We start from the raw sequence: 20,723 nt of genomic DNA, 5'->3' as shown, positions 1-20,723 counted from the left end.
CTCTCGATCTCGATCTCTCTCTCTCTCGATCTCTCTCTCTCTCGATCTCTCTCTCTCTCGATCTCTCTCTCTCTCGATCTCTCTCGATCTCTCTCGATCTCTCTCGATCTCTCTCGATCTCTCTCGATCTCTCGATCTCTCTCGATCTCTCGATCTCTCTCGATCTCTCGATCTCTCTCGATCTCTCGATCTCTCTCGATCTCTCTCTCTCGATCTCTCTCGATCTCTCTCGATCTCTCTCTCTCGATCTCTCTCGATCTCTCTCTCTCTCGATCTCTCTCGATCTCTCTCTCTCTCGATCTCTCTCTCTCGATCTCTCTCTCTCTCGATCTCTCTCTCTCTCGATCTCTCTCGATCTCTCTCTCTCTCGATCTCTCTCGATCTCTCTCTCTCTCGATCTCTCTCGATCTCTCTCGATCTCTCTCGATCTCTCTCGATCTCTCTCTCTCTCTCTCGATCTCTCTCTCTCTCTCTCGATCTCTCGATCTCTCTCTCGATCTCTCGATCTCTCTCTCTCTCGATCTCTCTCTCTCTCGATCTCTCTCTCTCTCGATCTCTCTCTCTCTCTCGATCTCTCTCTCTCGATCTCTCTCTCTCTCGATCTCTCTCTCTCTCGATCTCTCTCTCTCTCGATCTCTCTCGATCTCTCTCGATCTCTCTCGATCTCTCTCTCTCTCGATCTCTCTCTCTCTCGATCTCTCTCTCTCTCGATCTCTCTCGATCTCTCTCGATCTCTCTCGATCTCTCTCGATCTCTCTCGATCTCTCTCGATCTCTCTCGATCTCTCTCGATCTCTCTCGATCTCTCGATCTCTCTCGATCTCTCTCGATCTCTCTCGATCTCTCTCGATCTCTCGATCTCTCTCGATCTCTCTCGATCTCTCGATCTCTCTCTCTCTCTCGATCTCTCTCGATCTCGATCTCTCTCGATCTCTCTCGATCTCTCTCTCTCGATCTCTCTCTCTCGATCTCTCTCTCTCTCGATCTCTCTCGATCTCTCTCGATCTCTCTCTCTCTCGATCTCTCTCGATCTCTCTCTCTCTCGATCTCTCTCGATCTCTCTCGATCTCTCTCGATCTCTCTCGATCTCTCTCTCTCTCTCTCTCTCGATCTCTCTCTCTCTCGATCTCTCTCTCTCGATCTCTCTCTCTCTCTCTCTCTCTCTCGATCTCTCTCTCTCTCGATCTCGCTCTATCTCGATCTCTCTCTCTCTCGATCTCGCTCTCTCTCGATCTCTCTCTCGATCTCTCTCTCTCGATCTCTCTCTCTCGATCTCTCTCTCTCGATCTCTCTCTCGATCTCTCTCTCTCGATCTCTCTCTCTCGATCTCTCTCTCTCTCTCTCGATCTCTCTCTCTCTCTCTCGATCTCTCTCTCTCGATCTCTCTCTCTCTCGATCTCTCTCTCGATCTCTCTCTCGATCTCTCTCTCGATCTCTCTCTCGATCTCTCTCTCTCTCGATCTCTCTCTCTCTCGATCTCTCTCTCTCGATCTCTCTCTCGATCTCTCTCTCTCGATCTCTCTCTCTCTCGATCTCTCTCTCTCTCGATCTCTCTCTCTCTCGATCTCTCTCTCTCTCGATCTCTCTCTCTCTCGATCTCTCTCTCTCTCGATCTCTCTCTCTCTCGATCTCTCTCTCTCTCGATCTCTCTCTCTCTCGATCTCTCTCTCTCTCGATCTCTCTCTCTCTCGATCTCTCTCTCTCTCGATCTCTCTCTCTCTCGATCTCTCTCGATCTCTCTCTCTCTCTCGATCTCTCTCTCTCTCGATCTCTCTCTCTCTCTCGATCTCTCTCTCTCTCTCGATCTCTCTCTCTCTCTCGATCTCTCTCTCTCTCTCGATCTCTCTCTCTCTCTCGATCTCTCTCTCTCTCTCGATCTCTCTCTCTCTCTCGATCTCTCTCTCTCTCTCGATCTCTCTCTCTCTCTCGATCTCTCTCTCTCTCTCGATCTCTCTCTCTCTCTCGATCTCTCTCTCTCTCTCGATCTCTCTCTCTCTCTCGATCTCTCTCTCTCTCGATCTCTCTCTCTCTCGATCTCTCTCTCTCTCGATCTCTCTCTCTCTCGATCTCTCTCTCTCTCGATCTCTCTCTCTCTCTCGATCTCTCTCTCTCTCTCGATCTCTCTCTCTCGATCTCTCTCTCTCTCGATCTCTCTCTCTCTCGATCTCTCTCTCGATCTCGATCTCTCTCGATCTCTCTCGATCTCTCTCGATCTCTCTCGATCTCTCTCGATCTCTCTCGATCTCTCTCGATCTCTCGATCTCTCTCGATCTCTCGATCTCTCTCTCTCTCTCTCTCTCTCTCTCGATCTCTCTCTCTCTCGATCTCGCTCTATCTCGATCTCTCTCTCTCTCGATCTCGCTCTCTCTCGATCTCTCTCTCGATCTCTCTCTCTCGATCTCTCTCTCTCGATCTCTCTCTCGATCTCTCTCTCTCGATCTCTCTCTCTCGATCTCTCTCTCTCGATCTCTCTCTCTCGATCTCTCTCTCTCTCGATCTCTCTCTCTCTCGATCTCTCTCTCGATCTCTCTCTCGATCTCTCTCTCGATCTCTCTCTCTCTCTCGATCTCTCTCTCTCTCGATCTCTCTCTCTCTCGATCTCTCTCTCGATCTCTCTCTCTCTCGATCTCTCTCTCTCTCGATCTCTCTCTCTCTCGATCTCTCTCTCTCTCTCGATCTCTCTCTCTCTCGATCTCTCTCTCTCTCTCGATCTCTCTCTCTCTCGATCTCTCTCTCTCTCGATCTCTCTCTCTCTCGATCTCTCTCTCTCTCGATCTCTCTCTCTCTCGATCTCTCTCTCTCTCGATCTCTCTCTCTCTCGATCTCTCTCTCTCTCGATCTCTCTCTCTCTCGATCTCTCTCTCTCTCGATCTCTCTCTCTCTCTCGATCTCTCTCTCTCTCTCGATCTCTCTCTCTCTCGATCTCTCTCTCTCTCGATCTCTCTCTCTCTCGATCTCTCTCTCTCTCGATCTCTCTCTCTCTCGATCTCTCTCTCTCTCTCGATCTCTCTCTCTCTCTCGATCTCTCTCTCTCTCTCTCGATCTCTCTCTCTCTCTCTCGATCTCTCTCTCTCTCTCGATCTCTCTCTCTCGATCTCTCTCTCTCTCGATCTCTCTCTCTCTCTCGATCTCTCTCTCTCTCTCGATCTCTCTCTCTCTCTCGATCTCTCTCTCTCTCTCGATCTCTCTCTCTCTCTCGATCTCTCTCTCTCTCGATCTCTCTCTCTCTCGATCTCTCTCTCTCTCGATCTCGATCTCTCTCGATCTCGATCTCTCTCGATCTCTCTCGATCTCTCTCGATCTCTCTCGATCTCTCTCGATCTCTCTCGATCTCTCTCGATCTCTCTCGATCTCTCGATCTCTCTCGATCTCTCGATCTCTCTCTCTCTCTCTCTCGATCTCTCTCGATCTCTCTCGATCTCTCTCTCTCGATCTCTCTCGATCTCTCTCTCTCGATCTCTCTCGATCTCTCTCTCTCTCTCGATCTCTCTCGATCTCTCTCTCGATCTCTCTCTCGATCTCTCTCTCTCTCGATCTCTCTCTCTCTCGATCTCTCTCTCTCTCGATCTCTCTCTCTCGATCTCTCTCTCTCTCTCGATCTCTCTCTCTCTCGATCTCTCTCTCTCTCGATCTCTCTCTCTCTCGATCTCTCTCTCTCTCGATCTCGATCTCTCTCGATCTCTCTCGATCTCTCTCGATCTCTCTCGATCTCTCTCGATCTCTCTCGATCTCTCTCGATCTCTCTCGATCTCTCTCGATCTCTCTCGATCTCTCTCGATCTCTCTCGATCTCTCTCGATCTCTCTCGATCTCTCTCGATCTCTCTCGATCTCTCGATCTCTCTCGATCTCTCTCTCTCGATCTCTCTCGATCTCTCTCTCTCGATCTCTCTCGATCTCTCTCTCTCGATCTCTCTCGATCTCTCTCTCTCGATCTCTCTCTCTCGATCTCTCTCGATCTCTCTCTCTCGATCTCTCTCTCTCTCGATCTCTCTCGATCTCTCTCTCTCTCGATCTCTCTCTCTCTCGATCTCTCTCGATCTCTCTCGATCTCTCTCGATCTCTCTCTCTCTCGATCTCTCTCGATCTCTCTCGATCTCTCTCTCTCTCGATCTCTCTCGATCTCTCTCTCGATCTCTCTCTCGATCTCTCTCTCTCGATCTCTCTCTCTCGATCTCTCTCTCGATCTCTCTCTCTCTCTCGATCTCTCTCTCTCTCGATCTCTCTCTCTCTCGATCTCTCTCTCTCTCGATCTCTCTCGATCTCTCTCGATCTCTCTCGATCTCTCTCGATCTCTCTCGATCTCTCTCGATCTCTCTCGATCTCTCTCGATCTCTCTCGATCTCTCGATCTCTCGATCTCTCTCGATCTCTCTCTCTCTCGATCTCTCTCGATCTCTCTCGATCTCTCTCGATCTCTCTCTCTCGATCTCTCTCGATCTCTCTCGATCTCTCTCTCTCGATCTCTCTCGATCTCTCTCTCTCTCGATCTCCCTCTCTCGATCTCTCTCTCTCTCTCGATCTCTCTCGATCTCTCTCTCGATCTCTCTCTCGATCTCTCTCTCTCTCTCGATCTCTCTCTCGATCTCTCTCTCGATCTCTCTCTCGATCTCTCTCTCGATCTCTCTCTCGATCTCTCTCTCTCGATCTCTCTCTCGATCTCTCTCTCGATCTCTCTCTCTCGATCTCTCTCTCTCGATCTCTCTCTCTCGATCTCTCTCTCTCGATCTCTCTCTCTCGATCTCTCTCTCTCGATCTCTCTCTCTCGATCTCTCTCTCTCGATCTCTCGATCTCTCTCTCGATCTCTCTCTCGATCTCTCTCTCTCTCTCTTGATCTCTCTCTCGATCTCTCTCTCGATCTCTCGATCTCTCTCTCTCTCTCTCTCGATCTCTCTCTCTCTCTCGATCTCTCTCTCGATCTCTCTCTCTCTCTCGATCTCTCTCTCGATCTCTCGATCTCTCTCTCTCTCGATCTCTCTCTCTCTCTCGATCTCTCTCTCTCTCTCGATCTCTCTCTCGATCTCTCTCTCGATCTCTCTCTCTCTCTCGATCTCTCTCTCTCTCGATCTCTCTCTCTCAAATTCAAATTCAAATTCAAATATGCTTTATTGGCAGGACCAAAATACAATTAGTGTTGCCAAAGCAAGAGAAATACAGTAAGTGTGGTGGGAGGGGATCAGGGTTATGGTATGGTATTTGTCACGAACAGGCGGGGGAGTCCCTCAGAAATCCGCAGCTGTTCACTGATTTGTTACACACGACTACTCTCTAGCGCCCCCCTTGTCTGCAGGCCACTTTTGGTACTGCAGGACAATGCATAAGATGAGGCTGCTGAGTTGATAATGCCAAATATTGGAGGTCTCACAGCAAGGGTAAATGTATATCTCTGATTCCTGCTAATGGAATATTTATATACCTCGGTACCCTTAATGATAGCACTCCAATAATTCTATGCAATAACAATTACGCTGCCACCACCCAGACTTTCTACAGGTAGCTGGGAACCCGTTTCAGATAGCATAAGGCCCTTCGGGGTTTTGGATTCGTATATAAAGCATAAGGAAAGAAACTCTTAAATTTTTATATATTTAATCCGAAAATAGGCAGTGTTTAAAGAATATACAAGAATTTACAAAAGGGAACAATACACATTACGGCATAGACAGTTACATAAAATAAAAGGTATAAACGTGAAACTTACTAAACTCGTGCCATAGAAGTGACGTCCAAGCTTAGGGAGGGAGGGTCTCCAAGAGATGTTAGAATCGGCCAGCATCACCCTTCATGATGCCCTCCTAAGTACTGACCACCTTGGTTACCCGATGTTTACCTTGGTTACAGCTTACCGCAGGCTGTCAGACGCCGGCTCCTGCTCCCTTCACATTCAGGATTGTTGCTCTCTCGCTGTCACACACAGCGATGTGTGCTTATCAGCGGGAGAGCAACAATAAAAAAACGAACCAGCACTGTGTGTAACGAGCAGCGATCTCACAGCAGGGGCCAGATCGCTGCTCAGTGTCACACACAGCGAGATCGCTAATGAGGTCACAAAAAACGTGACTCAGCAGCGATCTCAGTAGAGATCTCGCTGTGTGTGAAGTACCCCTATCTCTCTCTCACTATCTCTATCTCTCTCTATCTCTCTCCATATATATATTTAGCTGTAGTACCCGTTGTTGCCCGGGATAGTAACTGTGTCTCTGTCTGTCTCTTCCTTGTCTGTCTGGCTCTCTCTATCTCTGTGGCTGTCTCTTTGTGTGTGGCTGTCTGTTTCTCTCTTTGCCCGGGCTGTCTCTTTCCAGGTCACTTTTTGGCCGTCTATCTCTGTCTCTTTCCAGGGCTGCCTCTACTGTGTCTGTCTGTCTTTTTCTGTCTCTCTCTCTCTGTCTTCCCACCGACATCATATTACCTCACACAGAAGCTTCTTATACTAACAGTTTATTTTGTTCCTATAGCAACCACTGACCGTTGCTATTTATAGCCTGTAGCTCCCACCTCTATTCAGTTTAATAGAGGCAGGATTTTTGGAGAGTAAAGGGGGCTTTACACGCTGCGATATCGTTAGTGAATTATCGTTGGGGTCACGGTGTTTGTGACGCACATTGATTGAGATTGCAGTGTGTGATACGTACGAGCGACCTTAAACGATCGCGAAAGAGGTCAAAATCATTTGCCGCGGAGAGGTCGTCCTGAAACCAAAAATCGTTGTCTGCTTATTATCGATGTTGTTTGTCGTTCCTGCGGCACCACACATCGCTGTGTGTGACACCGCAGAAGCGACGTACATCTCCTTATCTGCCTCCACCGGCAATGCGGAAGGAAGGAGGTGGGCGGGATGTTAGGTCACGCTCATCTCCGCCCCTTCGCTTCTATTGGACGCCTGCCGTGTGACATCGCTATGACGCCGCACGAACCGCCCCCTTAGAAAGGAGGCGGTTTGCCGGCCAGAGCGATGTTGTAGGGCAGGTAAGTCCGCGTGGCTGGGACTAACGAGGTTGTGCGCCACAGGCAGCGATATGCCCATGTCGCACAACCGACGGGGGCGGGTACGATCGCTTGCGATATCGGTACCGATATCGCAGCGTGTAAAGTACCCTTAAGTGTAAAGCGCGGGGTTAAATTTTCCCGCCCAAACATAGTCTATGACGTTCCCTGAGTCACATGCGGTGTCTATGCAAAATTTCGTGATTGTAAATGCGATGGTCCAGATTCGTTTAGCGGACACATGCACACGCACACAGCTTTATATATTAGATATTATAAATATATATATATATATATATATATATATATATATATATATATATACAGTTAGGTCCAGAAATATTTGGACAGTGACACAATTTTCGCGAGTTGGGCTCTGCATGCCACCACATTGGATTTGAAATGAAACCTCTACAACAGAATTCAAGTGCAGATTGTAACGTTTAATTTGAAGGTTTGAACAAAAATATCTGATAGAAATTGTAGGAATTGTACACATTTCTTTACAAACACTCCACATTTTACGAGCTCAAAAGTAATTGGACAAATAAACCAAACCCAAACAAAATATTTTTATTTTCAATATTTTGTTGCGAATCCTTTGGAGGCAATCACTGCCTTAAGTCTGGAACCCATGGACATCACCAAACGCTGGGTTTCCTCCTTCTTAATGCTTTGCCAGGCCTTTACAGCCGCAGCCTTCAGGTCTTGCTTGTTTGTAGGTCTTTCCGTCTTAAGTCTGGATTTCAGCAAGTGAAATACATGCTCAATTGGGTTAAGATCTGGTGATTTACTTGGCCATTGCAGAATGTTCCACTTTTTTGCACTCATGAACTCCTGGGTAGCTTTGGCTGTATGCTTGGGGTCATTGTCCATCTGTACTATGAAGCGCCGTCCGATCAACTTTGCGGCATTTGGCTGAATCTGGGCTGAAAGTATATCCCGGTACACTTCAGAATTCATCCGGCTACTCTTGTCTGCTGTTATGTCATCAATAAACACAAGTGACCCAGTGCCATTGAAAGCCATGCATGCCCATGCCATCACGTTGCCTCCACCATGTTTTACAGAGGATGTGGTGTGCCTTGGATCATGTGCCGTTCCCTTTCTTCTCCAAACTTTTTTCTTCCCATCATTCTGGTACAGGTTGATCTTTGTCTCATCTGTCCATAGAATACTTTTCCAGAACTGAGCTGGCTTCATGAGGTGTTTTTCAGCAAATTTAACTCTGGCCTGTCTATTTTTGGAATTGATGAATGGTTTGCATCTAGATGTGAACCCTTTGTATTTACTTTCATGGAGTCTTCTCTTTACTGTTGACTTAGAGACAGATACACCTACTTCACTGAGAGTGTTCTGGACTTCAGTTGATGTTGTGAACGGGTTCTTCTTCACCAAAGAAAGTATGTGGCGATCATCCACCACTGTTGTCATCCGTGGACGCCCAGGCCTTTTTGAGTTCCCAAGCTCACCAGTCAATTCCTTTTTTTCTCAGAATGTACCCGACTGTTGATTTTGCTACTCCAAGCATGTCTGCTATCTCTCTGATGGAATTTTTCTTTTTTTTCAGCCTCAGGATGTTCTGCTTCACCTCAATTGAGAGTTCCTTAGACCGCATGTTGTCTAGTCACAGCAACAGCTTCCAAATGCAAAACCACACACCTGTAATCAACCCCAGACCTTTTAACTACTTCATTGATTACAGGTTAACGAAAGAGACACCTTCAGAGTTAATTGCAGCCCTTAGAGTCCCTTGTCCAATTACTTTTGGTCCCTTGAAAAAGAGGAGGCTATGCATTACAGAGCTATGATTCCTAAACCCTTTTTCCGATTTGGATGTGAAAACTCTCATATTGCAGCTGGGAGTGTGCACTTTCAGCCCATATTATATATATAATTGTATTTCTGAACATGTTTTTGTAAACAGCTAAAATAACAAAACTTGTGTCACTGTCCAAATATTTCTGGACCTAACTGTATATATATATATATATATATATATATATATATGTATATATAATTTATTACACACTGTAGTGCTACAATGCATTTCCTGACTACTCATGTCACCTCAGAGGCAGTATACTGATGAGTAGATGTATATTCTTACAGAATTGTTATTTTTTTATTTAGAAAAATAATAATTTCTGTGTAGCATTATTGGTGTGTTAATAAATAATGAAAAGCTTCTTTGTGTCCAGTTTTTCTGTCTGGGTAATGTCTGAATGCACATAAAGGCTTGTTCAGGCTTCTACATGAATATAAGAAGAGCCTTAGGCCCTAATATGACACTTAGATTGTTAGTTTATTAACACGCCATTTATGCATGATTGGTCAATAAAGAGATGAGTGTGGCACATATCAGAAGGGAGGAGTGCAAGAACTGGGGAGTGAAGCCGTCATTCTGCATTATCTTTCCATTAAGCCGTGCACATATATACGGGCTGGTATGAAATCGGCCTGTTTTGTGGAAGTGTAAATCTTGGCAATTTTTTTGTGAATTCCCCAAAAGGGTCGTCACCCAGCTCCCAGCACATGAGCTTCAGTCTTAGCAGCTGCATCACTCCACAGTTTTGTGATGTGCCATAAGGATCCTGCCCGTAAGCTGTTGTAAGGCTTTGTTCACAGAGGGGTTTTGGTAGTTTTTTTTTTTTTTTTTGAGTAGGTCATCAAAATCCTCCTAAGACACACATCCGTGCCGCCGGTAGTTTTTTCATGTACCGGCGGCACGGAGACACATGGATCTATGTTTTCATTATTGTTTGGACACACGTAAGTATTTTGGAACGGAACGTGTGTCCGTTCTGTACTTGCGTGCGTCCGTGATTTTCTCAGTGGCTTTTCGTTCGCTCCCCTTGAGTGAGTAGTCTGCATGTGTGTATAGGCAGAGACCTGTCAGCCATTTGTAGTGTGCGGGGAAAACCACCAGGGTCTGGCCTTTTCTGACTAGTCTCTCTCGTGATGCTTGATTCCCCTTTTAAAGCCTGGTTTTCTCTGAATCGTTACTGCGTAACACGTCACACTTGAAACATATATGGCTGAAATCATAGAGTCAGTGCCTAATGCATGATGCTTGTGGATCGGGCCCCATATTCTAGCTGTCAGGGTCCCTTTAACTGTTTTATGCTGCCTTTTTATTGGACAGTGGTTAGCTTCCCCCGTCTTCAAAGACGTGAATTTTTTCCCCACTCAACTTTACCATAACTAGATAAAATTCAGGAACTTCTTATGTTTAGGGAATGGTACATTTACCTTTTTTTATTTTCTTTTATTTTGTGCCTTTCTCTAGAAATTACAGGTACGAATTCGTTCCCAGATTGCGGCTTGCAGTGCTCTACAACACAGCGCGGTCCAGAATCTGTGGCACAGGTCATGTCCCAACACAAAACAGGTGAGTGCAAGGCTGTGTGAAAGCCCTATCCGTACACTCCATAGGAATACCATTAACTCCTCTTATAAATAAGAGTGCTTCTATTTATGTAACAGAAATATTTTTTTATGATTTTAATGTGACGCCTCACTTTTAAAACTTTATGAACACACCATTTTCTAGTTTACGTGGAAATAAGGCTATGCTGTGAAGAAGAGACGCCGTTAATAAGATGTAAATTAAAGTATTGGAAGCTTTTGATCTCACGTGCTCGACTCCTACTTTTCTAAGGCTATGTCCAGATTGTCACCAAGTTCACAACTGTCTATAGATTAAAATTGGCCATTTTATTTTCTTGGGTCCCTGATTTTTTTATTTTGAGTCATGTAATGGGTAATATTGAGTTAAAAATTATTGCTGGACAGGCAGGTACCCCATTACTTCCCACCGCATGCTGTCCTGGAGTGACAGGTCTCTCCTCATACACACATGCAGAGAGAGACCCATCACTCTAGCACAGCGAGTGGGGAGAAGCTACCGGGGACTCGCCTGTCCAAGTAGTCTTCCATACATCTGATACATGCTGCTCATGGATTGGGCAGCATGTATCACCTGCCAAGCTCCTTTTAATATCAGTCTGTTGACTTAGATACATTTATGACTTAAAGCATTGGTCATTTGTTATGGTTTTTCAGTAGCTCTGTTTAAAAAAAAAATGTTGGTTGTCCGTAATTTGTTGTCCCAAAATCAAAAAACTTTTAGGTTCGCAACTGCTTCCATCGAGAGCAGAAGAAATGCACGATCTGTTATACAACATATTAAAGTAGCGTACAGAGGACCGCATTGGCTTATATTAAGATTCGTCTTTACTCCGTTGCGATTTCTTTTAGTTTTGACATCAAGAATAGCTCTATACACTGCTCTTTTGTGTGGACAAAGCAGGCAAAACCCTTGAAGGAAGGTCGTCATGGCAGTGTGGTAAGAGTGTGACACTATAAACCAGTGCTCCCAGGGCTGAGGAGTCGGTAAGCCAAGCCTCCGACTTTGACTCCTCAATTTCCCTGACTCCAACTCCGATCTGTGGACGAGGAGCTTCACTACTGAGCGTGTACATAAAGTGCAGCACAGATTCATCTCAACTAAAATCCTTGATCCTTAGATCAGGAGTAGAACAGACATTTATAGATTTCATAAGTTTCCCAAATTCTTATGAAAAAATATTCAGCTCTTTCTGCATTCAACAGCTGTACCCAATTTGTTATATATTTTAGGAGTCTGAGGCAGTCCATTTTATAACGACTTCAACTCTACTAAAATGGTCTACTTCCCGACTCGGACTCCACAGGACTGATTGCTCCTATTGGACCTGTAATCCATTAGGTTGTATCAGTGATCCTCTAAAGCTGCATTTTCAGTTATGCAGACTGCTGAGCTCATGTGTCACTGAATGCCTTGCTTTTTCATTGTACCTACATGTCTTTTCTTGATTTTTCACGTTCTAGAAAGTATAGTTACTTTATGGAGGAGGAAGACGTCAGTCTTCCAGAATGAATTATAGAAGTTAAAATCTGATCTTTAACCAGATTGCACAAACACATGGTGCATACATTATAAATGTATCTCTTAGACCTAATGAGACTGGTCTACTTATTTTTATAGTCACACGTCAGAGTGTCCTTATTATCCGTATATGAAAATGAGCATATTGTGAGTTCAGCTAAAAAGTGAGTGAGATCATGAGTCCAAGTGTGTGCAATCACTGTCCACCCAGGTAAACTGACAGCTACAGCTTATGTTGAGCAGTGTGAGATCTTAGCAGAAGGAGGGACACTGAAGAGCTTTCAGTTGGGCAGAGATTGAAAACCTTATACAGCCATAGTAACATCAAATTTTTAAAAGGTCTATGAGAACTCTTTAATGTATGTAAAATCTGGTGACAGTCCCACTTGGCATTGTCTATTAGTAAGCTTTTTGAGTGATTCCAGCATTGTCCCTCTGTCACAGTCATTTTCCTGTTTTTGGAGACTATCTACATTTAAATATGGTTTTGTTTCTTTCTCTGTTGAAACGGTTAATGTCAGTTTTACTGTTAACAGCTTCTCCAGCAGTCTCTATCTGAGTGTTTCAGCTGCACCAGCTTTGTAGTCACGCCCTTCGGGTTTAAATAGAGGTGTTACCCAGAAATCCCTGCTGAAGATACAAATCCAATACAATTCCTTGCTGGAAGGAGCTGAGTTGGAGCGTTCCAGAAGCCAATCTTTATCCTTTTTGTGTTGCATTATTTCCCTTGTTTATCTCCCCTACCCTCTTGCCTTATTAGTTCAGCGGTGGGGTCTAGTGTACCTCACCCACCTCTCACTAGTCAGGTCATTTATAGCGTTCGCAGGGACCCAGGGTGCTGCTCAGCAATATGTATAGGTACTGGCTAGGAGAGTAGGGACAGCTACAGGTGAGGATAGGAGGTGTCCATCTACCCTCTCACTAGCGCCAGGACTCATCGTTGTTAGTGGTTCCCCCCCCCATTGTTTATGGTACGGTTTTGGTGCTTTTTACCTTGTGCGTCAGACTCATTTTGGTCTGAAAGCGCTCATCACGCTTGAAGCATGACGCCCTCAGAATCTGAATGTGGCTCGGGACTATTTAAGAAGCTGGTATTCTAGATAAGTAATGCAAGTGTATACATTTCAGTGATTTGAATATTAGTTTTTATCTTAAACTCATTTTTAAAGAATATATAAGGAAATGGCTCATCTCATGAGGTGATGGCATAGCACTAGGATAAGCAATCACTTCATTTTTGGTTGTTTCATATGTCATGAACTTCTATCAATTCTGAGAACGTAGGGGGTCACAGTTTTGATTCACCACTGCCTTTGCATCACTGTTTCTTTCTTGCATATTTTCTGCAGACGACCTGGCAATTAAATATACCTGTGCTACAATTCCCCTGTACAGTAGATAAAGGTCCACTGTGGAGGAAATGACTGAGACCCTTAGGCGGGCTTTGCACGTTGCGACATCGCTATCAATTGCTAGCGATGTCGAGCGCGATAGCACCCGCCCCCGTCGTACATGCGACATCTGGTGCTTGCTGCCGTTGCGAACCCTATCGCTACGGCAGCTTCATACGCACATACCTGGTCGGCGACGTTGCTGTGACCGCCGAACAATTCCTCCTTCAAGGGGGAAATGCGTTCGGCGTCACCGCAACGTCACTAAGCGGCCGGCCAATAGAAGCGGAGGGGCGGAGATGAGCGGGATATAACATCCCGCCCACCTTCTCCCTTTCGCATTGCCGGTGGACGCAGTTAAGGAGATGTTTGTCGTTCCTGCAGCACCAAACATCGCTGTGTGTGAAACCGCAGGAACGGCAAACAACATCGTATCTGCAGCAGTAATGACATTATGGAAATGAACGACGCTACACAGATCAGTGTTTTGGGTTTTTTTTACGCTTTTGCGCTCGTTCATCATCGCACCTAGGGTTTACACATTGCGATGTCGCTACCGATGTGCGTCACTAACGACGTGACTCCGACGATATACAGTATCGGTAGCGATGTCGCAACGTGTAAAGCCTGCCTTACATTTTCATGGTCGGCAGAAGACCCATTACAAAGCCCTTACCAATCATGGTCACTTTAAGATTGGAATACCTGTATATCTGATATCCCATAAGTCAAGTGAGTCCATAGATGCTACCGGTATTAAGAGAAAATAGGCCGACAGATAATCCACTGGCAGAAAGTAGTTGGTCAGTGGAAAATCACTATGACAAAATACCCCATAAAACATCTTTATTACAAAAAATACAAAGCAATCCCACACATAGGAAGAAATATTAAAAACAATAGTGCACACGTGTGTCCCAACAAGGGAATCAAGGAAAAGGCATAAAGGTATATGCCATTTACAAATTGTCCCATAAATTAACCCCAAGGAAAGTGACTACAGGTTGCCATGTCAAATCAGACTTCTGTATTTTGAACCACGTGCTACTTTGCAGGTTATTATTAACCTGTAGTCATTCATGGTATTTTTCTCATAGTTGTAAAGTTGCTGTCACCCGTTCCCAAAATACACAGATCTCAAATGTCTCAGTACTGTACTTCCGACATTTATGCCCTCTTTTATTAGACCTCTTTACTTGCCCAATGTGCCAGCTCTTTTATATAAGACACTCTGGTACACGCGATTGTATACAAAATGGCAGCAGTTTCCCAGCTGTGTTTATTGTATAACACTAGCTGAGATCCTGGTGGAAGTATGGCGGTGGCATAATGCCTCAATGATCCCCAGATGTTTTTCAAATGACACTTAATCAGCCGAAGGTACATAAATACAGTGGAAAATGTTTCATAAATCACTGTAAAAGTCAGCTGCAAAATTTCAGCATTGAAGTTATTTTAGAGGAAATTCCAGTTCCCGTTGTTTATAAAATTATCCTATGTTAGTAATGTAAATTATCTCCAAAAGTGCAGGAGCGTAATGCAAGTGAGCCATCGAAGCGTGAAAATTCCGAGAGTGCACAATACACGCAGCGTGGTGCAATCAGTGCTTGCCAACGTTCTGGCACTTGGAGCCAGCGCAGACAGTAATGTAGTGGACGATGACCTATATATCATGGGTTGCTGTGCTGCGAGGTTACCAGATACCCACAGAGAGTGTTTTGATATTGAAAGGCTTGTTGGCAGCTGTTGGGGCACGGCATGCAACTATGGAACAGTCTACCATTGTGGCAGCTATTCATTTTTACAGACACTCTCTTCCACATTTAAACCACAGACCGTAAAGAGACCTGGCAGCGAGGATACTGGCTGGATCGCTGCTATTTCAGTGTACCGTCTCTGATTCACAAAGAAGATATGGATTTGCTGCTCTTAATATTTGATGCCCTTAGTTTTCTGCCTTGAACATTGCTCACAGTGATGAGGAAACAATGGCTTTTTATCTTATTTACTCTCATTTTCCAGAGTTTCACTGGAGCGTTTGCTGACGAGAAGCAAATTCTTACCTGCCTGAGTGCGTGTTCATTAAGTTTTTGGCTTTTGAGAAGCCGTGAATTTTATAATGCATTTCTGGGGGCTATTAGTTTGTAATTCAGCACATGGAATAAGATGAAAGGAGGAGACAAAGTAAAAAATTCAGGCAGAACGGGTGAAATGGGAGTACGGAACAGAAATGGAGGGGACTCTGCTTAACCTTTGAAAAAATGTGTAGAATTAATTGTAGAAAGACAGTGGGGCAAGGGAAAAGTCAAAAGAAATGGGAAGAATCGTGGAACTTGGGGTACGTGCCCACGATCAGGGTTCACAGCGTTTTGGATGCAGTGTGTTTTCGCTGCGTCCATAACGCTGTGTTACAAGGAAATTTGATCGGATCTCTAGAAATCCCATGTCCACTGTGCTTGTTTTTCCCACAATGAAAACTTACCTGCGGTGTGGCTTCCCAAGCAGTCTCCTGCAGAGTAGACTCGCGGCTGCGGTCTCCTGCGGAGGATACTCTCGGCTGCTCAAGTTAGGAACTGCCGTGGCCAGGATGCAGCGGGTCCTGATCGTGTGCACATACCCTTAAGGCCCCGTCACACTAAGCAACATCGCTAGCAACATCGCTGCTAACGAACAACTTTTGTGACGTTGCTAGCGATGTTGCTGTGTGTGACATCCAGCAACAACCTGGCCCCTGCTGTGAGGTCGTTGGTTGTTGCTGAATGTCCTGGGCCATTTTTTAGTTGTTGCTGTTCCGCTGTGAAGCACAGATCGCTGTGTGTGACAGCGAGACAGCAACAACTAAATGTGCAGGCAGCAGGAGCCGGCTTCTGCAGAGGCTGGTAACCAATGTAAACATCGGGTAACCAAGAAGCCCTGTCCTTGGTTACCCGATATTTACCTTTGTTACCAGCCTCCACCGCTCTCACTGTCAGTGCCGGCTCCTGCTCTGTGCACATGTAGCTGCAGGACACATCGGGTTAATTAACCCCATGTGTGCTGTAACTAGGAGAGCAGGGAGCCAGCGCTATGCATTGTGCGCTGCTCCCTGCTCTGTGCACATGTAGCTGCTGCACACATCGGGTAATTAACCCGATGTGTGCTGTAACTAGGAGAGCAGGGAGCCAGCGCTCAGTGTGTGCTGCTCCCTGCTCTCTGCACGTGTAGCTCCGTGCACTGGTAACCAAGGTAAATATCGGGTTGGTTACCCGATATTTACCTTGGTTACCAAGCGCAGCATCTTCCATGCGGCGCTGGGGGCTGGTCACTGGTTGCTGGTGAGCTCACCAGCAACTCGTGTAGCGACGCTCCAGCGATCCCTGCCAGGTCAGGTTGCTGGTGGGATCGCTGGAGCGTCGCAGTGTGACATCTCACCAGCAACCTCCTAGCAACTTACCAGCGATCCCTATCGTTGTTGGGATCGCTGGTAAGTTGCTTAGTGTGACTGGACCTTTAGTGTATGACCACCATCTGCCAACTTCTACTGTCCAGTGCCAATATAGAGCGGGGAAGCAGACTAGGCTATGCTATTCTTTTAGTTGGTGACCATTTCAGACTACTACCACTTATAAGGCATGGGCATTAATTTAGTAGTATATAGTGCTACATCTCCTCAATGGTGTCTGCTGCAGTGTTTATGATAAGCCAATATCTACAGTAGGAAGCTGTGGTGACACCTACCCTGGCTTCACATTCATTCCGTGTTCTACACTGAGTGGGTTTGTGGGTTTCTGCTTAAATCCACAAAAAAACAGGATTTAGATAGAGCTATTTCATATAATGGTGTAGACTGCGTTACTTAGGACTTAATTTTCCTCTGTTGCGACTGTCAGTATTTTTAGCGTACACAAAACCGGCGTACGCAAAACCGAAGCCTACAACGCTGTTCTCTCCACCTAAAAAAAGATTGACAAGGCTGGAGCATGAGATAATCTGACGCCGTCAGACCCATTTTACTGAATAGTTTAATCTGAATGACACTTTTTTTTTGAGAGAGAGACAGAAACTCGGATTTGTAATGCTAAGCAAAGAGCACTATGTAAAATGTGAATAAAGCCTAGTTATAAGACAGATTATAATAGGTCCCCATGTATGGACCAATTTGTAACCGCATCGAACAGAGCCAGCTCTGATGGCTGCTATTTCATATTGCAAAATTCTGTTTTGATTTTTTTTCCCAATTATAATAAGATTTCAATGGACAGAACAGGAAATTTTATTGGATAGGAAAAGGTTAAATATTTAAATGACAATTGCTAAAGGGCATGTATCAGATTCCATTAGCCCCCCCCACCCGTGAAGTGATCGTTGAGGTGCTAATGCATTCTCATGGAAGCTGGCCTGTGAGAATGTCATTTTATTTTTAAAAATAAAAAATGTAGATTTTTTAAAATATTAAAAAAATTGTCAATCTTTTTCCAGCCTAAAAAAAAAAAGAAATTAAAAAGAAACCAAAACATATCTGGTATCATTTTATAAAAAGAAAAATCAAAACATCTCCACGCCTCCCTAAAAAGCCAAAATATCATAAAAAAAACGATTAAAATTTTGTACATTTCTCACAAAGGTATCAATAAAAATGACAGGCGACAACGCAAAGTGTAGAACCCGCTCCATCTGTGGAATTTGTTTCGGAAGATGCCTTTTTATTTATTTTATTTCCAAATTTTCTTGACCTTGCCAGGTCATTTTAACTGCACAATGAACTCAGTAAAACCCTAAAAACAATGGTAGAATTGCTTATTAGTTTTTTTTTTTTTTTTTTGTTTTTTTTTTCTCCATTTTACCACACTTTGGTTTTTTTTTTCTTCCCAGATTTTCAGAACCATGTAGAATAACGCAAATGATTTTGTTAAAACCTATAACTAGTCCTGTAAAAACCAAGCTTTCTTACGGCTATATCAACAGAAAAAAAAAAAGTTATGGCTCTCTCTTGGAATTAAAAACGGAAGCACAAGAACAAAAATTGTCTTTCTCATGGGTCACCTTTAAGTATTCAGAAACTGATGTTTTAATTGTGCCCCACCTCCCCCCCACATATTCTCATAATCACCCACTGGCACCGCATTATGGGGCTACGTGTACACTGTTTTTTTTTTTTTGTTTTGTTTTTTTAGCAATCTGCACCACCGCTGAATTTTCCCACACTGCACTGCTGCTTTTACCCTTGATCTTTTTGTGGCTCCACCGCCGGTGTCTTTTACTCTTTACTGTGATGTATAGAGGGCCTACCAAAGGATGAGTATGTCGCTCCTCTTAACCGCTTCTGTGTTTCCGAACCCCAAAGCAGTTCATAAGACAGAACACGTGCACAGTAATGTCGTTTTGACATCGCTTTGCACCATGCTTATTTTCTGGGACCCTTTTGCGGTGATTTTTCCTGCAGGTTCGTGCACAAAGCCTAAATGAGGATAACATGGATTCTGATCTTTCTATATGTGCCATTAACGTGTCACAGTTATTTAGATGGGAGCACATACAGATTTTGTTGGTGAGCTCCACTGTTTTTGGTGGAGAAATGATTCTGCATTTGTAGGGATTTTTTATTCAAAAACAGAATTTCAATCTATTTATTTTTTATACTACATGCAATAAAAATATAAACTCAACACTTTGGTTTTTGCTCCTATTTTTCATGAACTGAACTCTAAGATCTAAGACATTTTTTATATACACAAAAGGCCTTTTTCTCTCAAATATTGTTCACACATTTGTCTAAATCTGTTAGTGAGCGCTTCTCCTTTGTCAAGATAATGCATCCACAGGTGTGGCATATCAAGCTGCTGATTAGACAGCATGATTATTGCACAGGTGCTCCTTTGGCTGGTCACAATAAAAGGCCACTCTAAAATGTGCAGTTTTATCACATAGCACAATAGCGCGGAAGTTGCAAGTAGAGATGAGGGGACTTTAGATAAAGTTTGTTTTGGTACCCGGACTTGACCCCAATGAAAGTCACTAATTGGGCAGTTGGGGTCTTCGCCCACATGCAGCCAGCCATAAACAGATCACTTCTGGGGGCGGGTGGGCAAAGTTTTTCCATTTTTGATTGTTTAGTGCACACTACATCCGATAACGCTGTTGATACCCCCAGTGTGAGCTTATCAAACACTGAAAGTGGCTCACACTGGCCTGAGCACCGAGTGTACCCCAGTACACCGATGCTTGCGCAAATGGTTTGCCTATATAAAGCATCCAAGCTCCAAACCCAAACTCCGTTTTTTTGTATACTCCATATTTGGTACAAACACTGAACTTTGGGTTTGCTCATCTCTAGTCGGCAGTTTTGAGAGAGCGTGCCCAGATTTACTGGAAAACCTACGTAGTACAGGTGCTAAAAAATGTTTGCAATTACAGATCATAAATTGGATATCCCAAATTAGAAGAATATGGCTGTAATCTTTCAGAAACATCTCCATACCTAACATTTGCTTTTGTCTAATATTGCAGAGCTCCAATATAGTGAATGAGGCAGAGTTGCAATGCCATGAACAACCTGCACAAGTAGGGGTAAAGCTGCTTTCACACATCCGGTTTGAGCCGTGCGGCTCAATCCGGCTGTGAAACCTATGCAACGGATGCGGTGAAAACAACGCATCATTTGCATAAGTTTTTTACATACAGCCCGTCCGGTTTTTGCCGCTTGCGGCATGCTACTGAGCATGCGCAGTGGCAAAAACCGCATGCGGCGGCCGGATGCGTTTTTTGGCGCATCGCGCCGCATCTGGCATCCATAGGGATGCATTGAGAAAAGCGCTGCATCGGCCGGATGCGGCGCGATGCGTTTTTTTTTTTTTGCCGCACAAAAAAACGTGCCAGGCAACGTTCCATCCGGCCGCCACATCGGCTAAATCTGCCGCATGCGGCAAAAACCGGAACGAATGCAAGGCCATGCGGCACTAATTAAAGTCTATGCAGCAAAAACGCAACCGGCAGCAAAAAAAACGGTTGCGTTTTTCCTGCAAAGTGCCGGATTGTGCCGCATAGCAAAAACCGGAGGTGTGAAAGCAGCCTAAGGGGGCACTGTTTGGGGAAGAAAGCAGCCATGTTTCTCTAATCCTGTATAACCTCTTTTAGGTGCCAAGCTTCTTTTTACTAATTCCTTATCCCGATAAAGTTTCAAGAATCTATAAATGGATTCTAGACAGCCTAACTAATTGAAAAGGGAAATTTCATATTGCTAGCTTGTGCCCGTGGGCTGATTGAAGTTTTGCTAAAGCACACAACTTAAATGGATTCTGCACGTTCAGGAAAATGAAATTCAATGGCTGGCCTTCGGTAGACAAAAAGGAATCATGATGGACTGTACGCATGTCAACTAAAAGGAAAAACCTTAAAGTAAATCTTGCTGACGAGCCTGTGCCAAGTAAGACTTGGCAACCTTC

At 44.7% G+C, this 20,723-nt stretch overlaps 1 protein-coding gene across 1 annotated transcript in view; it reads left to right on the top strand.

The window, feature by feature from the left end:
- The window catches only part of UQCC1 (ubiquinol-cytochrome c reductase complex assembly factor 1), a 213,519-nt gene that overhangs the window by 26,731 nt on the left and 166,065 nt on the right, over nucleotides 1–20,723 (top strand). The window contains exon 2 of the mRNA XM_075350030.1: nucleotides 10,271–10,372. Coding sequence (XP_075206145.1) covers nucleotides 10,271–10,372 — 102 coding nt within the window. The remainder of the gene's footprint in view (nucleotides 1–10,270; nucleotides 10,373–20,723) is intronic.

The sequence above is a fragment of the Anomaloglossus baeobatrachus genome, chromosome 5, assembly GCF_048569485.1.
Source record: "Anomaloglossus baeobatrachus isolate aAnoBae1 chromosome 5, aAnoBae1.hap1, whole genome shotgun sequence".
NCBI classification, from domain to species: Eukaryota; Metazoa; Chordata; class Amphibia; order Anura; family Aromobatidae; genus Anomaloglossus; species Anomaloglossus baeobatrachus.
Note: the sequence above shows the minus strand (reverse complement) of the source record. Positions and strands in the feature narration are given on the sequence as shown.